General features: G+C 49.2%; 1 protein-coding gene across 1 annotated transcript; it reads right to left on the reverse strand.

The window, feature by feature from the left end:
- Positions 1-5,839: 5,839 nt before the first annotated feature.
- LOC132010406 (putative serine protease 45) lies at positions 5,840-18,482 on the reverse strand. Its single transcript, XM_059388277.1, has 8 exons — positions 18,200-18,482; positions 14,151-14,235; positions 13,720-13,838; positions 13,404-13,475; positions 7,824-7,971; positions 7,420-7,685; positions 6,382-6,545; positions 5,840-6,073 (listed from the first exon to the last, which is right to left on the reverse strand). Exons 1-8 carry the CDS (start codon positions 18,480-18,482, stop codon positions 5,840-5,842), a joined length of 1,371 nt encoding a protein of 456 aa, XP_059244260.1.
- Positions 18,483-18,561: the final 79 nt, after the last annotated feature.

An 18,561-nucleotide genomic window follows, 5' to 3' on the forward strand; every position in this document is an offset into this window, starting at 1 on the left:
TTTACACAGAAAAGGCTATTTAATGTTGGGAAAAGATAAAAATTAGAGTGACTACGTAACATCATAAAGTTCTCTCCATCGATCACATAACATGGATCCCATAAAGCAACGTCAATCAGTGATCTGCGAGAAACCGAAACACCTCCCTTTAGGGGACAGCCGTCTCCGACTATCTTAGGGGGAAGGGAACAGGTATAAAAATGAACCACCCACTAGACTACTAACAGGACCACAGTAACTGCCCTAAAACCTGAACAGTTTGGGCCACACTTTCGTACCACGACACGATGACTCAAGGATTTAATAACAAAACAGTGAATGCCTTAGCCGAAATTTTTAAAAATAAACTTTGTTAACTTATTTTGATGAAATAACATTCTATAAACTCTTCAGAAAATATGAATAATTAGAGCAATGCATTAAAAATTTACTGGGTGTGTTCAAAGCAAGTCTACAACCTTAGGGATATTCGTTATTGAATAACAAAGAAAGCAAATGGATTAAAAGCTCCAATCAGGAAACTGTAAAAGACATAAAATAAAGCCAAGTTGGGCACCTGGGCAGCTCAGTCTGTTAAGCCTCTGCCTTGGGCTTGGGTCATGATCTTGGGGTCCTGGGACCGAGCCCCATCATCAGGCTCCTGGCTCAGAGGGGAGCCCGTTTCTCCCTCTCCCTCTGCCTCTCCCCTTGTTTCTGTTCACTTCTCTCTCTCTCTCTCTCAAATAAATAATATTTAAATAAATTAAAAAATAAAACCAAGGAAAGTCTTTTGGAAACATGTACAAAATATAAAATTATACCCTAATCAATTAGGACAGCAGAATTACGAATGAACTCTATGATCTGGATCTTTGAAAAAACAAATAATATCAGTTGGGACAAAGACAACTTTTTTACTGCTAGGGTAAAACCCACCAAGATGATGTAGTAAGCATGTACTTTGCACTCTTACCAAAATAGCTTTGATACATAAATTAAGAATTGCTAGAACTATAAGAAGTCTTAATTCTCATGGTAAGCCTCTCAGAAATCAATGGGTTATATAGACATAAAATATTTGAAGTGTTGAACGGATTTGAGTAATACAGTCAACAAACCTGGTTCAATCAGTTATGGCTAGAACTCTGCTTCAAAACACACAATGTTTTCATTTCAAATACACATGAAACATTCACTAAAACTGAGCAGATACTAGGCCTCAATAAAACATCAATAAATTGAAAAACATAAAAATAATAAAATTCACACTGCGATATAATTTTTAATGGGGGAAAAAAGAAGTCCCCATCCTCCTCCAAATAACACCCATCTATGGAACTCTTGGGTTAAATAAGAAATACACATGAAATTAGAAACAATACAGAAATGAATGATAATGAGGTCAGTACATATCAACCTGTGTGCCATATGGACAAAGGAAGACCCAGAGGAAATTTTATAGAATTAAGTGAAAATATTAGAAACCAAAGAAGTCTGTAATAACTGATTCAGCATACAACTCAATAAGTTAGAAAAAGGACAGTAAAATAAGCCCCCCCCAAAGTAGGTTAGAATGACTAAAAGAGTTTTAGTGACATGAACAAAAAAGATTTGATTACAAAACCAAAAGTTAGTTTGTACCATTTAGGTGTCCCCAAAGAAGAGAACCTTCTACTCATATAGGCTTAAAATTTGTCCCCTCCTGGGGCACCTGCGTGGCTCAGTGGTTTAAGCCTCTGCCTTCGGCTCAGGTCATGATCTCAGGATCCTGGGATCGAGTCCTACATCGGGCTCTCTGCTCAGAGTGGAGCCTGCTTCCTTCTCTCTCTCTCTGCCTGCCTCTCTGCCTACTTGTGATCTCTCTCTCTGTCAAATAAATACATTTTTTTAAAAAATCAAAAAAAAAATGTGTCCCCTCCCTTCAGTGGTGGCAGCTTCCTCCTGAGTTGGTCCCCTTGTTGAGAAATGGATGCCAGCTGCACGGAGTGATGTACGAAAGTGTTGAGTCACTGTATTGTACACCTGAAACTAATCTCACACTGTATGAGCACTAAGTGGAATTGATACAAAAACGTTTAAAAAATGGTTGCTGACAGCCCACATCCTCCTGCTTTCTCACCCACATTTAGAGAAGAAGTGTGTATGTCCTTTCTCTAACCATACCTTCTGCTGCCTGGTAACCCAACTGGAGCCAGCTGGCCAGGGCACTGGACTAGGCTGACTCGATCAGACCCTGGGAGCTGGGAGGGTGACAGCTTCACCCTGAAGACATGAACAGCATGGCAGAGTGGGAGGGCTGCAGACCAGGACCCAGGGTAATATGAAGGAAGGATGGAAACCATAAAGCCAACCAATAAGGTATACCAGATGGATTTTTTTTTTAAGATTCATTTATTTATTTAAGAGAGAGAGAGAGTGGCAAGGGGAGAAAGAACCTTAAGCAGACTCCGCACTGAGTGTAGACCCAACACTGGGCTTGATCCCACCACCCTGAGATCATGACCTGAGCTGAAATCACAAGTCAGACACTTAACCGACTGAGCCACCCAGGTGCCCTTAGCAGATGGATTGGGGTTTTTTTTTTTTTTTTAAACACCTATGAAATAGACAAAAATTTGGCAATTCTAGTCTCTAATAATTAAGAAAGGGCAATGAGTACATATATAAATAATATTAGAAATGGGAAAGAGGCCGTGGGTTCAAATTTTATACATCGGGTTGAAATGTAAGAATGTAAGCTAACATAAGTGATTTTCTAGACTAAAGTAATGCAAAAACAGTGAGGAACCCACTAGGCCATTAACTATACAAGATTTTTAAAAAATAAAGATTTATCCCTTACAAAAAACTATCAGGCCCAGTGAGTTTTCCCATTATTTTTTAAAATTTTATTAACATATAATGTATTATTTGTTTCAGGGGTACAGGTCTGTGATTCATCTGTCTTATACAATTCACAGCACCACCATAGCACACAACCTCCCCAATGCCCATAACCCAGCCATCCCCTCCCTCCAAAACCCCCTCCCCTCCAGGGCCCAGTGAGTTTCATGTGCACAATCTACAAAATCTCAGGAACTGATAATGTTGGCCTTATATAAACTGCTCTAGGGCATAGGAAAAATATTACAACGCTTCTCAACCTGTTTTAAGAGGCTAGCACAGCAATGACACCAAACTTGAACAATGGTAGAACAGAGAGGAAAAGTGGAGGCCCACCATGTCTGGGGCAGAAATTCTAAACAAAATGCCAGCAAATGGAATCCACAATGTATTAAGGGATTTATCTAAGAAACCTTCTGAGATCTAGCAATGAATTTCATTATGTGAACAAATTAAATAAGAAGAACCATATAATCATCTTAATAGTTCATTACTGCGTCACCAGGGCCCAAATCTGCCTCGCACAGCAAAGGTTCCCAGTGAGTGTCTGAGAAGCACATGAAGGATGAGGTCAGGGTCAGCACATGAACCCCCACCATTATGGCCACTGTTTCACAATGGGTTAGAGGTCCCAGGCAATGAGAAAACAAAAATAAATGGTAGGATTTTCAAAAAGGACAAGATGTAACTCTCACCATTTTAGGGAATTTGACTAGCCAAAAATAAGCCAAAAGAATCCACTGAGAAACTGATGAATTAAATAAGTCAGTTTTGCAAGATGACCAGGAATCAAGATCACTATGGCGTTTTTTGTTGTTGTTTTGGGGTTTCTTTTTAAGATTTTTTTCTTTATTTGGCAGAGAGAGAGATCACAAGTAGGTAGAAAGGCAGGCAGAGAGAGAGGGGGGAAGCAAGCTCCCTGCCAAGCAGAGAGCCTGACTCAGGCTCGATCCCAGGACCCTGAGATCATGACCTGAGCTGAAGGCAGAGGCTTGACCCACTGAGCCACCCAGGTGCCCCATGATCACTGTTTTTTTAAATCAGCAGCTTTAAAATACCTAACATATAAAATTAGAAAAAAATATAATGGGAGGAGATAATCATCCACAATGAATATAATCAAAATTTGTAAAATACTTAGAAATACACTCAGTATTTTTCCAGACATCCGTGAATAGAAGAGCCGAATGAATGGAGACATATACCATACCCCTGTTAGGAATTCAACACTGTAAAAATTAATCTGCATATCTAATTTCAATTCAAATACCAATTGTGTCTTTAATGAAAATTGACACACTGACTGTAAAGTTTCCTTGGAAGATAAACTCTGTAAATTAGGCAATATTTTTTTTAAAGGAGAGCTTTCGCTACCACTTAACAAAATATGACATAAAGCTATTTGAAACAATACAGCACTAACCCAGGGACAAACAGATCAGTGGGAAAACAATAGAGGTTTCAAAAACATACACATGGATATATTAAGACTTGCTTATTATAAATGCAGATATTCAAATCAGCAGGAAAAAGACAGGTGCTACAAGAAATAGTATCCGTGGAATTGGCTCTCCAGTTGGAAATAAGAGTTGGATCCCCACCTCACACCACACAGAGTTACACATAAAAAATAAATTTATCAAGATGAAAAGAAATATGGGAAGACAGCTTTTATAACCTGGAGATGGAGAAGAGCACATTTTACTAGACACAAAACCCATAAAGGGAAGTAAAGATTGATTTGATTCCATAATAATTTTTTTTAATTTTATTTATTTGAGAAAGTGTGCCATGCACAAGCAGGGGAAGGTGCAGAGGGAGAGGGAGAAGCAGGTTCCCCCCTCAGGAGGAAGCCCCATGCGGAGCTCAGTCCTAGGACCCCGGGATCATGACCTGAGCCAAAGGCAGACACTTAAGCAACTGAGCCACCCTGGTGCCCCTTGACTCCATGATAATTTTAAAGGTCTTTATGGAAAACTTTCATCATTCCATCCATTCCACATATTTCTAAAAGTTAAGGAAATGGTTGTAAAATAATTTACAAAGGCTTAGTACTCAGAAAAGATAAAAACTTTCATTAAGAAAAAGAAAAGCAATCCAATCTTAAAAAGAGACAAAGCCTATGAATAGAGGATTCACTCGAGAAAAGGTATATCTTTTCATCAATAAACACATGAAAAGGCACATTTCCAATCAGGGAAATACAGATGAATACAGCAATGAGAGAGTGTTCTAGCATTGGATGGACGTATTTTTAAAGACTGATAATATCCATCTTTAGCAAAAGGGGAAATGTTTCACTCTCCCATGCTGTAGGTATGACTGTAAACTGGCTCAGCTTTGGGAAGGAATACTCTTTGATTGTAGTCATCCAAAAGTACTAAAATTTGTGTGTCCTTTGACAACTGTCCTGCCCTCAGCCCACTCCTAGGGAGACAGCTGCAGAAATGGTTCAGAGTGTCCTCCCCCAACCCCACCACCCACATGCAGGACTGCCGCCAGGGGGGCGAGTCCGAAACAGCCCAAAACCTGCTGCTGGTTACAAAACCTATGTCACAGCTGCCCAGAACATACGCAATTACATCACATGATGACTAGCTTTAGGTATTGACGGAGAAAGTTTGTCAACGTGTGTGATTTTTTTTTTTTTTAATGTAGACTACTAACAATACATTTAAGATCCCAGGGTCACCCACAAAAGAGAACAGAGCCAGCTCACACTTGCACAAATTTAATCCCTGCTCTCCTGGTCCCCCGTTCCAGAGCCCTTCGAGGCCACACTTCCCTTCTCCTGGAGTCACACAGGGCGTAGTCATCCTCTGCGTCTCTCCCCACTCAGATGCCGAGGCAGAGCCCCATCCCCAGGGGCCACTCTTTCCCCACCTTGACTCTTGTTGAATAGAGACACATGACCTTGGTCTAACCTTGATCCGGACCCATAGGGCAGAGGCAATGCGGGAAGAAGAGAGAGGGGAGACTAAGGACCCATCTGGGGCTGCAGCAGCCAGAGCAGGAGTAGGAGCCAGGTGGAGGCTGGGGGGCCTGAGAGAGCCTCACTGCCTATTTGCTTCCTGATCCATTTGCTGTATTTGGTGATGCGGGTGTACACGCCTGGGTTCTCCGCTTTGGCACAGGCTTTTTCCCAGGACAACACCCCAGCCAGAATCCATCTGCCCTCGACTTCGCAAGCCAGTGGGCCGCCAGAATCCCCCTAGATAAAGAGGGAGGAATCATGGAAGCTCTGGGAGCCGGGACCCCGGAGGACCCGGAATGCCCACCCCTCTGACTCCTCTTCTTGCTCCCTGAGGATCTCACTACCTCCTTCAGCTCCCCCTTCGGCTCCTCAGACCCATCCCAGAATATCAGGCAAAATCAAAGCCACAGGGGAAGGAAGAGGGGAGCAGAGCGCTGCGCCGTGAGGGTCGCGAAGCAAAGCCCTCCCTGGGAACGTCCCCTCACTCCCCACCCCGGGGAGTCGCTCTGGACCGAAGAGCTGCCGGAGACCTCCCAGCCACTCACAGAGCACAAGTTCTCTCCGTAGTTGGTGGCACAGATCATGTCCCCCAGGACAAGGGGGACAAGGTGGGGGAGGAAGGACTTCTTGCGGTAAATCTGGTCACACTTCTTGTTGTCCATGATGAACACCTCAGCCTCCTGCAGCTCCGTGGTCAGTGTGGAGTTAGCTGTGGGGGAGCCCAGAGGGGTGAGAAAGTTCTCCTCATTCCGCTCAGCCCTGGCCTCCTCCCAGGGTCCTGCCACCTCCATTTTTGAGACTCAGCCAAGCCACACCCCTTCATGCCTTCCTTCACCAGTCTGTCTCCCTTCGGGGGATGGGGGGGACCACGTCTGGCAAGTCCCTCACCCTCTCAGGCTCTCTTTCAGGATCCCTTTCTCTGGGAAGCTTTGGCTTCCAAACCAAGCAGGCCACAAGCCAAGTTTCAATGCAACCACTGACGAACTGAGACCCCAGTCACGTCTGGCTTCTCTCTCCAGCCTCCGGGTCTGGCATAGGTTGTGACCTCTGTCACCTGGTTACCCTCGCTCCCCCTTCAGGCATCTCAGATAGATGTGCCCCTGGCCAGACTCATCCCAGATTCCTCCCAGCTCCATCTCAAGGATCACCTGACCAAGTCTTAGCTCCTTTCCCCATCAGCCTGGGCCCCTGCCCACACTCAGTGACCAGCACCCTGCAGGTAAGGCACGCACTCCCCACGTGAAGGGTCTGGTGGGCCGCCCATCAAATGAATGAGTGAGAGGACGAGTAAGTGTAGGATTCCCGGACTCTGAGCTGCTGTAAGAGGCCAAAAGACCACACCCAGCCCCGGCGCCACTGGACCAGAGTGAGGTACCCACGGCAAGCATGGTGGCCTTGGCCGTGGAGACCTGGAGACGTGTTAGGACAAGGAGAGTCCTAAGTCCAAAGAGCCAGGGCCCGGAGGTGACAGCTGCAAGCTTCCTGAGAGGCACCATGAAGGGGTCCAGCAAGCAAGACCCCAGCAGGAAGGCAATGCCCCCCTCTGTGGTTCCGCACCCCCCGCCTTGACCCACTGTGCTCACCTGAGAAGCGCTGTTTGACCTGGCCCCAGCCAGTCACCCAGCACTGGGTCCCCACCTTCAGGTTGTAGCTGGGCTCCGGGAGGCAGATGGGCTGCACATACTTGCTAAAGGTGGCAGGGCTGTGAAGCTGGAGAAGGGCCATATCCCCCATGATGAAGGTCCGGCCCCAGAACTTGGGGTGCAGGATGATGTCCTTCACAGGGATCAAGGAAGCCTGCAGGGGCTTCAGCTTGGAGGTGCCCAGGATCACTGAGTACTCTTTGGTGCTACAGAAGACATACTGCCCCGGCTAGCCAGTCAGGTTCGCAAACAACATGATGCTCCTACCTCCACCAAGAACCCCCTCCCTTAGCAGAATCCACCCCCCATTTGCTCCAGGCCGTGGACACGGGGGCCACACTCACCCTTGGATGCAGTGGGCAGCAGTGACCACCCAGTTGAGATCAATGAGGGCCCCTCCACATACGTGTTCATTCTCTAGCCGGAGGCTCACCTCCCAGGGCCAGTGGCGGGTCACTTCCAAATCCTCGGACCACCAGGGTTTGCCGCAAACTTCAGGAACGATGTGCCAGGGAGACACAGGGACCACATATTGGAGGATGAGAACAACGGAGACTAAGATGCCCCTCCCCCACCCCGGGACAATGGGCACAAAGCTGTAAACGCGGGGGCTTGTCCTCATTTCAAAGATGGGGAGGCAGGCCGAGAGAAGGACAGAGGCACTGTGCTAGACAGAAATGACAGTGACAGAGATACAAGGCTGGAAGACAGAGACATAAAGACATCACAGGCGAGAGAGAGAGATACCGAGACAACAGGGGATTCGAAGGGAACCCCAAAACAAGGGGAAAGCATAGAAGGAGTCCTGGCACAAGCCCTGCGTTCTCTTGTGTCTAGCCTGAATCGCGAGGCCATGTTCCTGAAGGGCCACTGCTCGGAGCTGAGAAAAGTTCCAGGCTTCTGGGTCAGAAACCTTTATACAGGCCGTTCAAGAAAGAGCCCCACCAGCGTGGAGCCCACGGAGGGTCCCCGCTCACAGCTTACAGTCTTCGTCTGCACCACGTTCCAACACAGGCAACTGGTACGGCAGTATGAATGAGCACAGATGCCAAAGTTTCTAAATAGAGCGTTACTCAACATTATATTTTGAAAAAATAACGCACCACGATCGTGTAGAGAGATTGTCTCAGGAGCGCAAGGGAGGTCCCGCACTAGAAAAGCCCTCCCTGTATTTGCCACATACACAGTTCTTTTTCTCTAAAGAGAAGGATCATGTGCTCTTCTCAAAAAAACACAGAAGACATTTGAAAAATTCAACATATATTTATGACTAAAAACAAATAGAAACAAAAATACCTCTTACTTTGGGACCAGAAAAGAAATCCTTAACTTTAGGAAAGTTAGAGACCACAAACCTACAGCAAGCACCACATAACATTAAAGAAGAGGCAAAAAGATTCTATACGGTCAGAAGCCAAGAAAAATGGTACTTTGCAGGAGGAGGGCTGGGGAAGTAATCGAGAGAGCATAAGGGAGCTATCGGGGGCTGGGAAAGTTCTACTTTCTCACCAAGACAGTGACTAACACAGGTGGGTTCACTGTGTGATCATTTCTTAGGCCAGACACTTCAAATCTGTGTACTGTTGTGCGTGTATATAAGACTTCAACAGCTTACCTTTTTTTTTTTTTTAAGATTTATTTTACAAACAGAGATCACAAGTAGGCAGAGAGGCAAGCAGAGAGAGAGGAGGAAGCAGGCTCCCCACTGAGCAGAGAGCCCGATGTGGGGCTTGATCCCAGGACCCTGGGATCATGACCTGAGCCGAAGGCAGACACTTTAACCCACTGAACCACCCAGGCGCCCATCCCAATGGCTTACTTTTTAAATCATTTATGCTTCTTGACTCCAGCACAATCAACGAGAAAATATATTCAAAATAAGATATATTTTCAACAACAAAAATATCTTAAGTAACAAGAAATTAACATTAGGCCAGTTTATCATGGTGATACATTTAAAACTCTTAATAAAGAAAAAAAATAAATAAAACTCAATAAAGGACATGGAAAAGGAACAGCATAAATGGAGAGACGTCCCTTGCTTTTAAATAAACAACTAACCATTTCAGATGTACTTTTTCCCAAAACTAAACTATAAAGTCATTTTCCAAGTGAGGATTTTAGGGAGCTTTATAAACTTACTCTAGAATTCAAGTAGAAAAACAAAAGTCCGTGAATAGCTCAGTCTCTGAAAAAGGAGAACATAAAACAATGCTTGTCCTAGCAGGTGTGTGTGTCTAGCAAGACACACATCAAAGCTGTCACAACAAAAACGGTGTGGTATGGACAAGGACAAACCAATGAAGCCATGGAAAAGAACAGAGAGCTTGAGACTGCTCTGGGGACCCAGGATCTTAATGTAGATAAAGGAGTCACCACCATCGGTGGGTGAAGGATGGATGTTGAGTAGATGGGGCTGGGGAAACTGACTCACGACAAAATAATTAAGAAAAACAAAACCGGATTCCTCCCTAGCAGCACTTGGAGACCTAAATAGAAAAGTGAAACCCTAAAGCTAAGTAGACCATATGGCACGGGGTGAGAAACAGCTCCCTAAACAAAATCTCAAAACAAATCATAAAACATGAAATGGATTAATTTTATTACATCAAAACCAAGGTCTTGTGTTTTTGGGTTTTTTTTTAAAGATTTTATTTATTGATTTGACAGAGATCACAAGTAGGCAGACAGGCAGGCAGAGAAGGGGAAAGGAAGCAGGCTCCCTGCTGAGCAGAGATTGAGCCTCCCCCAAAGGGCTCCATCCCAGGACCCTGGGATCATGACCTGAGCCGAAGGCAGAGGCTTTAACCCACTGAGCCACCCAGGCACCCCTTAGTTTTTGTTCTTACTCTAGCAATAAAGTTAACTGGCAGATGACAGATTGGGTGGCAATATTTATGACACTGAAAATCAATACAAGACTTTTACTAGGAATATACAAGGAACTCTAGGAAATCAATAAGGAAAAAAAAAAGAACAGTTAATATGTGAAGGGGACAAGCAATTTATTAGAAGAAATCCAAGAGGTCAAAAGTATATTGAGACATGCTGAGACTCATTAGTAATGAGAAAAATGTCAATTAAATCAAGAAGCCATTTTTCATTCTATTAGATTTTTTTTAATTGGTAAAAAGATATAAAAGCTGCATCGTACCATGGTTGGTACGTCTGTAACAACATTACACCTTTACAGATGGCCAGTAGGAATACAGAGAGCTGGCCACATTAGATTATGGACATAAGATAAAAGCACTGTATCAATGTATATTTTTTAAAAAGATTTTATTTATTTATTTGACAGAGAGAGATCGCAGGTAGGCAGAGAGAGAGAGAGAGGAGGAAGCAGGCTCCCGGTGGAGCAGAGATCCAGATGCAGGGCTCGATCCCAGGACCCTGGGATCATGACCTGAGCCGAAGGCAGAGGCTTTAACCCACTGAGCCACCCAGGTGCCACCTCAATGTACATTTTTTAAGAAGATTTTAATTATTGATTTGACCGAGATCACAAATAGGCAGAGAGGCAGGCAGAGAGAGAGAGGAGAAGCAGGCTCCCTGCTCATACTTCGGGGCTCCATCCCTGGACCCTGAGCCGAAGGCAGAGGTTTAATCCACTGAGCCACCCAGGCGCCCCTCAATGCACATTTTTGAAATTGAGAAGTGGCTGATATGTGAGAAGTGAAGTTAATCAGTAGATATTGTGGTTATCTAAGGGAATAGTCTTAGAAAAAAACATGCCTAGGTATTTAGAGATCAGAAGTCAGGCTGCAAGTGACCCTCAGTTGATTCTGGGAAAATTTAGATATGTGTTTCTTGACCTAAATGTATTTTTGCAGTGTTTGGTAAGTTTAAAATTATTTCCAAATAGAAAAAAAATTTTAATGGAACTGGTGAAAAGAGGAGGAAATAGAAAGAGATCTACTGTAGACATCATTTATTTAAGTTAAAATACGTGCACACAAAACCACAATATGTATTTTGACAAGAACACACATAAGCAGAGACACACACTGAACATATAAGCAAGGTTGAAAGGAGGAAGAGGAGGGGCAGGGATATAAGGAGGCATAACTAATTTAATCAGCCGAACAATTCATAACCAATTAGGGAGGTCCTATGACAACGGAAGCCCATGAACCAATGAGGAACGTAACCCACCATCCATGACGTCTAAGGGAAAAGACATTTTAGAAAGCAGGTCCTTCAGACTAAATTCCTGCTTCCTACAGACCCAGAAACACTACCTCTCTGACCCTCTTCAGAACACATCCTCCCCGGAGCTGAGGTTTTTCTGAAGCGGCGGCTCAGCCTACCCACCTGGTATGGAAGTGTTTTCTTTATAACCTGAAGGAGAAAGGGGGAACAAAGATGAAGCAAAAGATCATGAATTAGTTCATTCATTCATTCACCAAATATTTCCTAACCTCCCACTCCATTCCCAGCCAAGACCGGTAGGGAGGGGACAGAGCGTATCAAACAGATAACGTGCTGTCCAGCAGGGGAGATGAAAGTCAAAAAAAAACCACCTGTGTGAAAATCAATGCAAGGACAAGGCCACAGGTTTCAGGGGAGCCCAGAAGAAGTGGGGGACAAGAAGGCTCCTGAGAAGTAGAGTTTTGGGGCCAGGACTTAAAGATGAGAAGACAGTAAAAACAGAAAAGTGACAATGACATTATTGCAAAAGATACACTGTGATGCATGCCATGAGAATGAAGAACAAGGCCAAGGATGGCCAGAAATGATGCCACGGAGGAAGAGTCAGGGTCAACCACGAGGGGCCTCATAACCCAGGCAGAGAAGCAAAGAGACCCTCCGGGAGGAGGGAGGCCTATAGAAGGGTGACATGTTCAGGCTTGGACTGTGACAAGGAAGTAGGAAGTTGACCGGACTGTAGGTGCTGAGATCCCTCTTCAGGACCCAGGCAAGAAAGGAGGTGGTCCGAGGAAGTGGCTCTGAGACTAGACAGGGTGAGCTGGATGTGGGATGCAGGCAGATCGTTATGGGGGTCTGGGATGACCCCCAGGTTCCGCTTTTAGAGAGGAGTGCCTACAATTCAGCGCAGTAGAGAACAGGCTTAGAGAACCCAGTTTATAGGCAGCCGAGAAGCTCCACTTTGGACCCCGGGGAGCAGAGATGTTTCTAGGTCCTGCAGCAGGCAGGTGCACTCGCAGACACGTTGCATAGCAGAGCCCCAGGGGCGTTGGGGGGCGGCAGGGTGTGGGGGGGGAGAGCCCAGACAGCGCAGCAGGGATGAACAGAGCGCACTGGCTGGGAAGCAGGTGCGGAGCCGCAGAGCTATCCTGAGACAGAGGAGAAGCGGAAGGCCTGACCCGAGAAGCCAGGGGACTAGAAAAACGGAGGAAAAGGTAGAAAGGTCGCAGCTGCGGCCAGGATGGGCGGACGATTATGGGAGAAGCAAGGAAGCCCTGGAAGGAAGCGTGAAGGGGACACGGCTACTCTGAGAAACCTGGCAGCGAGCGGGAAGGGACGGGGAGAAGCAACCATGGCAAAGAGGGACAGGATGAAGATGAGCAAGAGGTTGGCGGAGGGAGCACAGCGCGGGCACAGCCCGCAGTCCGGTGCAGGGCGAGCGGGCTGACCTTGAACACGAGGGGAGTCCCTGATTGCTAAAGAAATGGGGGAGGCTGGTGTCGAGCAGTGGGGTTCGGAAGGGCCCCTGGGGCCTGGAGGCGGGCAAGGGGGAGAGCATCTTCACGGCGAATAAAGCCGCAGTGAGCCAGACGCCAGGGGGAACAGGGCGCTGGGGAGAAGCGGGAAGGCGGGATCCGGATTTCAGCGCGGGGAGACCGCGTGGGGCCCGCCGTGTCGCGGCACATGCGCAGTGGCCTGGGGCGGTGGGAGAAGGGGCAGCGGGGCGGCCTGAGCCCGCCTGGAAGGGTGCCTCTGGCCTCAGCCGCGATGCCCACCAGCGTGGAGGCCGGAGGAAGTGGCTGCACGTCCGGAGAAGACACAGGGGTCCTCCGCACTGCTGGTGAAGTCTGAGGGAGGAGGCCGGGGCGGGGCGGGGCGGGCAGAAGTCTGGCGACACGGATGGCAGTGGGGGACAGGGGAGCATGGTGGGGGTGGCGGACAGAGTCCCCGGAGGCCAAAGAGCTAGCCACGTGCAGGGATCTGGGCTCAAGTGCGGGGCTGGGGGGCAGAGGGGAGGGTGGGGGGAGTACGGGGAAGGTGGCCGACTGGCGGACGGAGGGACACAGGGCGGTGGAGGAGGCGCTGCCTCACCCGAGGTCAGCAGCGGCAGCAGCAGCAGGACGCAGCGGCTCAGGCCCCAGAGCCCCGAGGCTCCAGGCCCAGCGCTGTGGCTGAACGGCAAGGCGGCCATGAGGTCCGGGAGGTGCCACCTAACGGGACAGACACGGTGCCGCGAGCCCCGGCAGGTGATGGCGACCCCGCCGCGCGCAAGGGCACCTCCAGCACGTGATGGAGTTCTGGGCACACGACGGCCCCACTAGCCCGCGATGACGCCCTGGACTCCCTCCCGCCCGCCCCCCCCGCACCCATGGGCACATCTGCATCCACACCCTCACCTCGTGCCTGTTCCCTGAAGATGGCATCGGAGCCCAGGATCCAGGATCGCCTCCAGGGTGGCCAAGCACTCCCCTGTTGCTTTAAGATGGGGACAGTGCCCCCAACCTCTGGACCTCTGAGGGCACCTTTGTCGCCCAGCCTCTGACCACACCCTTGGTCCCCTGGCATTGGTGCGTTGGAAGGGTTCACAGATTTTGTTGATCTGAGAATCTGAAAAGCACAAGAAAGGAACAGTAAGGCTGGGGAATCCAGGAAGATGTCTTTAGGAAAGTGGCATCTGAGCTGGATCTAAAACTGGAATATGGAGTCTTGGGGGGAGTCCTGAGAAAGGAAAGGCATTCCTCCTCCTCTACAGACCACCAAGGGGATGTATGCACCTGAAAGAAATGGGGGCGGGGCAGATGCTAGCTAGGCCTTGGGACTTCGAAGAGCAACTTTGTAGGACGGGGTCTTTGCATCTGGTGGGTGTGGCAGAATTGGGAGAGAACCACCCAGAAGCAGAAGATTCCCGCTTCTTTTGTCTAGTAGGGAGGGAGGGAGTGTTCAGTTCTGGGGACCACATTCCCCAGCCTGGTATCTAAGGGGGTCCGCATAATGAGTCCCCACCGCAGACAGGTGAGTAGAAGTGATGTGTGCCACTTCCGTGTCAAGGTGGTCGGGAGGAGAATGCCTTCTTTGCTCGTGTTCAGGCCAAGCACTGGTGCCCAGTGCGGCAGAACTGTCAACTTGGAGCTGGTTAGAGATGCAGTTCTCAGGCCCCACCCCAGACCTACAGGACTGAAAACTCTGGCAGGGGACCAGTGATGTGTGTTTTACCAAGCCAGAAAGAGAGACGCTGGAACACAGAGCCAGAGAATGAGGGTAAAGATCCAGTGTCTAAAACAATAAATCTCACTTGCCTTCTCCCAGTGGGAGCGCAGATGTCTGTTAACGAAGTGGGGGGCGCCTGGGTGGCTCAGTGCGTTAAGTGTCTGCCTTTGGCTCAGGTCATGACCCCAGGGTCCTGGCATCTGGCTCCCTGCTTAGTGGGGAGTCTGCTTCTCCCTCTCCCTTTGCCCCTCCCCTGGCTTGTGCACTCTCACACGCTCTCTCTCTCTCAAATAAATAAAAGTCTTTAAAAAAGAAAAGAAAAAGTGGAGGGGGGGGGCAGCAGCAAGTGGAAGAAGCAGGAGAGAAGGAATATTTCTCTTGCCCTAAGTTCATTCTTGCTCCCTTTTCTGGTCTCTCAGGCTGGGATGCCTGACCCCATCCTTCCAGGTGGGCAGGGCACAGCCAAGGTCGTGTGTGTGGCCTTGGCAGGTGACTGGGGCATCAGGCTGGGATGCTTTCAGGGCTCCAGCCTTGCTGCCTGTTCCTACTGTGTGGCTCTCTACAGGGTCAGGGGATGCCAACCAGAATTGGAGGAAAGGGCATCTGAGCAGGAGTGGGAGGTCGGAGGAGAGGCCCGGTGTGAGACTCGAAAATAGGGGGGGGGGGGGGCTGGGGTCATCACGGGGCCACCAGGATGCCCAAGGGGCATCATCAGGCACAGAAATGGGAGGTAGCCTGCTGAGTCCCAAGAGCAAGCCTGACACAAGCGATCAATGACCCAGTCCTTGTAGAAACTAACTTATGTATAAATTCCGGGAAGATTTTTGCGACCGCAGTCCATGCCCCAGCTCACAATCCCCACCTGGACCCATGTCTTATTAAGTTCACAGACCAGGGGCCCCCCAGAGTCTCCCTGGAGAAAGAGAAAGAAACAAACACAGGAATGGAAGGGAATCAACATCAGAACCGGCTGTTGGGGAGATGGGCACACAAGGGCCTTCCCTGGGACTCCCCTCCCCCAGGCATCCACCAGCCCTAGGTTCCTGGGAGTATTTGAGAGTTGAAAACTAAGTGAAAACCTTAACAGCCTCTGAGAAATACTCCTCCTTCCCAGGTGCTCACGGATGCACACAGATATATAGCCGGGGGCCCCAGGGCAGCAGTAATGTCTTAAAATCCTCTTTGAATGTCCCTGTTCCTCCATTACCCCTGACCTGCCCCCCATGGTCCTCTCCAAGCCTCCCATGACCCAGCAACCAAACAGGTACCCCCAGCACAGTCCACAGCCTCCAGAGCCCTCCTCCAGCACTAAGGCTCATATCTATTCTGATTGGCCAGTCCCAGGCCTCCACAGATGTGAAATATTTTGAGTATCAACCCTGCACGGGAAGATCCCATAATCCTCTCCCCCAACCTGAAATTCCCCCGACCTTAAACCCACATACCCAACCCCACACTGTCCCAGACATCCCACAGACACCCCAACGGATGCAGAACCCGGCATGTCCTTTCCCAGACCTGCTCGGGGGCCACCGCCCCCCACCAACCAGCTCAGACAGAAACACAGAGCCGTCCAAACCTCTCCCTTGCCTCCACCCTCCCAGCAGTCAGGAACCAACCTCAGACACATCCCCTTCACCCCCTCACTTCCCCAGGTCCCGCTCGGGACTCCGCGTCATCACCTAGATGATGGACGCAAACACCTAGCCTACAGTCCTGCCCGGATGGCATCGAGAAACTCGGCCCAGCGCCCCAGGCAACGCGGAACCCGACTCTAGCCCTCTTCTCTGGTCCCCTCATTGCTCCAGGCCTGGAAGGTGGGCCCTACACGTGACAAGTTCCCTCACACCTCGGAGCCACCGTCCGTGCTGCTCCCCCTCCCTACAGTGCTGTTCTCCTCTTTCCAAGAAATCCTAAGACTCATCCTCTGAGTCCAGGCTCAAACGCCCCCTCCTCCAGAAGGCACTCGATGTGGGAAGAAGAGGGAAGGCCAGGTTCTGCCCATGAATGTTCTTCACTAAGGAGTGAAAGGAGGTGGTGGCAGGTCACCCAGGCCCTGGCACCTGGGAATGAGGAAGCTTGTGGGGGGACCATCCTCACCACAGAGGCCACAACAGAGCCACGAACTGACCTTGCAGACTCTCTTCCCTTGCTGACAGCCGCAGATCACCCCCTTTCTTCACTAGGTTGCACCGTGATCGTAACTGTGTCCACACTGTGTCGTTACATTTCTTCTATTGAGGGATGAGTTGCTCGGTCTGCTGAAGATGAATGGACACCGGAGCTGGAGTGACAAAGACGAAGTTAGGGTCTGCGTGAGGGGACAGCACAGTAGCCCCCGAAACCCACTCTGTTGTCCCCTCAGAGGTAGTCAGGGCAATGGATGCTGTCCTATTGACAGGGGGGACCTGAGGCAGTGGTGGCAAGGAGAGAGGCGGAGGGGAGAAAAGCCATGACAGGAGCAGGAGGGACCCCTCAGGACAGAAAGAGTCCAGGCCTTCCCAACCGGAAGTGAAAGGCAAGTGTCACCCTTGAGTACCAAGAGTAAGTGACAGGTGTCCTGTGCCGGTCAGACTCGCAGACTCTCAGACAGGGAGTACCCCCAAAGATCCCGGTCCAGCCTCTTCCCTGAGATAGGAGGCCCTCCAGCCTCACCAGGAGGGTTGCTCTGAGAAGGTCCCTCCCTACAAAGCAGGGACTTCCACGGAGGGACAGCTCTGGATGTCAGCCAGCTCATCCCCCCCGGAGCTGAAATCCACACTGGACAGAACCCACCATCCCTGGCACCCAAGCCCCGAGGTGCCATTCCAACATTCCAACAATTCTTTTTTTTTTTTTTTTTTTTTTTTAAGATTTTTTGGTAGGAGAAACCTGGGTAGCTCAGTCGTTAAGTGTCTGCCTTCAGCTCAGGTCATGATCCCAGGGTTCTGGGATCCAGCCCCACATCGGGCTTTCTGCTGAGCAGAAGGCCTGCTTCTCTCTCTCCCACTCCCCCTGCTTGTGTTCCCTCTTACTGTGTCTCTCTCTGTCAAATAAATAAGTAAAATATTGAAAGATTTTTTTTTTTTTATTTGAGAGAGAGTGAGAGCATAAGTGGGGGGAAGGGCAAAGAGAGAAGGAGAAGCAGACTCCCCACTGAGTGCGGGGCTCAATCCCAGGACCCCGAGACTATGACCTGAGCCACAGTCAGACGTTGCCACCCAGACACCCCTCATTAAGCAATTCTTACTGAGGTTCCGTTACTCCGGGCCGTCCTCCCCCTCCTCCCTTGCCCGTCTGCTAAAGAATCAGCCTCCCTGTCCCTTGTGGAACAGCCTGCGGGCCAACGCCAGCCCACCAGCCTGCCCCTCGGCTCCCCACCTACCTGTCACACTTCCCGCCACTCGGCTCCAGCGAGTCACCCAGCGCTCTGTCCCACTTTCCACGTGGCACGCCCTTTCAGGGAGACGCACAGGCTGGATGTATGAGGAGTAATTCACAGAGAAGGCCAGCAAAACGAGGGTGGCGTCACGTCTCAACTTCTCCTCGTAAAAGCGATGGCACACAATGTCTTGCACGGGAACCACCGGTGTTGTTTCGGAACGAAAATGTAACAACTTGTCTCCCAGCCTCACTGTATACTCCTCCTGGCTGTGGGAAGAGGACATGCCCTTCGCAGAAATCCCGAAGCGTCTGCACTCCCCTTCCACATTTTCCAAGTTTGTCCCAGCCTGGTCTTGTCTCCTC

This window comes from Mustela nigripes, chromosome 2 (genome assembly GCF_022355385.1).
Source record: "Mustela nigripes isolate SB6536 chromosome 2, MUSNIG.SB6536, whole genome shotgun sequence".
Lineage (NCBI taxonomy): Eukaryota > Metazoa > Chordata > Mammalia > Carnivora > Mustelidae > Mustela > Mustela nigripes.